Below are 1322 nucleotides of genomic sequence, written 5' to 3'. Positions count from 1 at the left end.
CTGGCGTCATCAGGGCGCGCCCTCGCGCTGTCGCCACCGCAGTCTGCGACGGGATCCGGTGTGTCCATGTGTCAGGTGGGCGAGGACTACGGGGAGCCGGCGCCTGGGGAGCCCTCCCCGGCGCCACGGCCTAGGTAAGAGCTGGCAGCCGGACCCGCCAGGCCGCCCCTCGCCTTCCCGCCGCACTCCTGCCCCGAAGGGTCCCGGCTGGGCTTTGCCATTGCTTCGGGAAGCCCCGCGTGGAGGGCGGGACCTGGCTCCCTAGCACTTGGGGAATGCCTGTCAAGCGGTGAGGAGCACCTAGAAGGGGGCTTACTCCACTGGTTCGCACCTCTCATCCTGACAGCCACGGGGGGCGGCTCTGCCGCCGACAGTGCTGTCCTTATTCGGAGAGAACTGGTTCCGTGAAGCTGTCTCTCCTCCCCGTGTCAGCCTTGGGAGACTGAAAAGCGGTCTTGATGTGCCCCCTGAGCCGGCTTTTCTAGGCTAAACATGCCCTTAGAGCCTTTGTTTTTCTTGAAGTTTGGACAAAACACAAGCGTGGGTTTTTGTGTGTTCCGAGGTGCCTTCCTCTGACCCAACTCAGGGTGAGAAACAGGAGCTGTCTCCCCAAAGCCCACTAGGAGTGGGGGAGATGTGATCTGTGTTCCTCTCTTCTCCCCACTCCCATCTCCAAAGCCGTGAGCAGAAGTGTGTGAAGTGCAAGGAAGCCCAACCCGTTGTGGTGATACGAGCCGGAGATGCCTTCTGCAGGTGAGGTCTGGAGGTGGCTGAGACCCTGGCAAACGTGGCCTCGCTGAGCAGACAGGATAGCCCCAACTTGTGAGGCTTTATTTCTTCCTTTTAAAAACATTTACTTTATGCCTGCTTCTGATGTGGCCCCCTGTGCCCCTGGTGTTGAAGTGGAGGTGAAAGCGTTGGTTTACTGCTTGGGAAACAATTTCCCATGATCTAGCCACAGATCCGCTGATGAGGTTTCTGATGGAGCTTATGGGGACGGTTGGAAGTGGGGCTGTGATGTCTAGATTGGAATAAGGTGGAGGAGGAGTGGGCATTTGGGGGCAGCTGGAATACATCTAGGGGCGGATGGTCTGGGTGAAAGTTTTTCATCTGATGTAAGATGCTTGTTTCACCTGTGGTGGGATAGAGGCTTGGAAGACCTCCGGCTTCCCCCCAGGCGCTTGTCGTGTCTTTCTTGGCTTGTAGCCATTGTATTGTTCGGTGTTTTCACTAGACTCATAGCTCCCTGAAGGGAGGACCAGGTCTCTCTCCATTTATCCCTCTTAATTCCCAGTGGTTTTGTGTGTTTGTTTGTTTGTTTG

At 56.9% G+C, this 1322-nt stretch overlaps 1 protein-coding gene across 3 annotated transcripts in view; it reads left to right on the top strand.

Moving 5' to 3' along the window:
* Positions 1 to 10: 10 nt before the first annotated feature.
* Positions 11 to 1322, top strand: part of CTU2 (cytosolic thiouridylase subunit 2 homolog (S. pombe)) — a 16477-nt gene continuing 15165 nt past the window's right edge. For 2 of the 3 annotated variants that reach the window (XM_011928002.1, XM_011928001.1), the window contains exons 1-2: positions 11 to 134; positions 679 to 753. In XM_011928002.1, the coding sequence (XP_011783392.1) occupies positions 67 to 134; positions 679 to 753 (143 nt within the window). In that variant the 5' untranslated portion in view covers positions 11 to 66. The remainder of the gene's footprint in view (positions 135 to 678; positions 754 to 1322) is intronic. The other variant, XM_011928003.1, reaches the window with a different exon arrangement.

Source organism: Colobus angolensis, unplaced genomic scaffold (genome assembly GCF_000951035.1).
Source record: "Colobus angolensis palliatus isolate OR3802 unplaced genomic scaffold, Cang.pa_1.0 Scaffold76, whole genome shotgun sequence".
Lineage (NCBI taxonomy): Eukaryota > Metazoa > Chordata > Mammalia > Primates > Cercopithecidae > Colobus > Colobus angolensis.
Note: the sequence above shows the minus strand (reverse complement) of the source record. Positions and strands in the feature narration are given on the sequence as shown.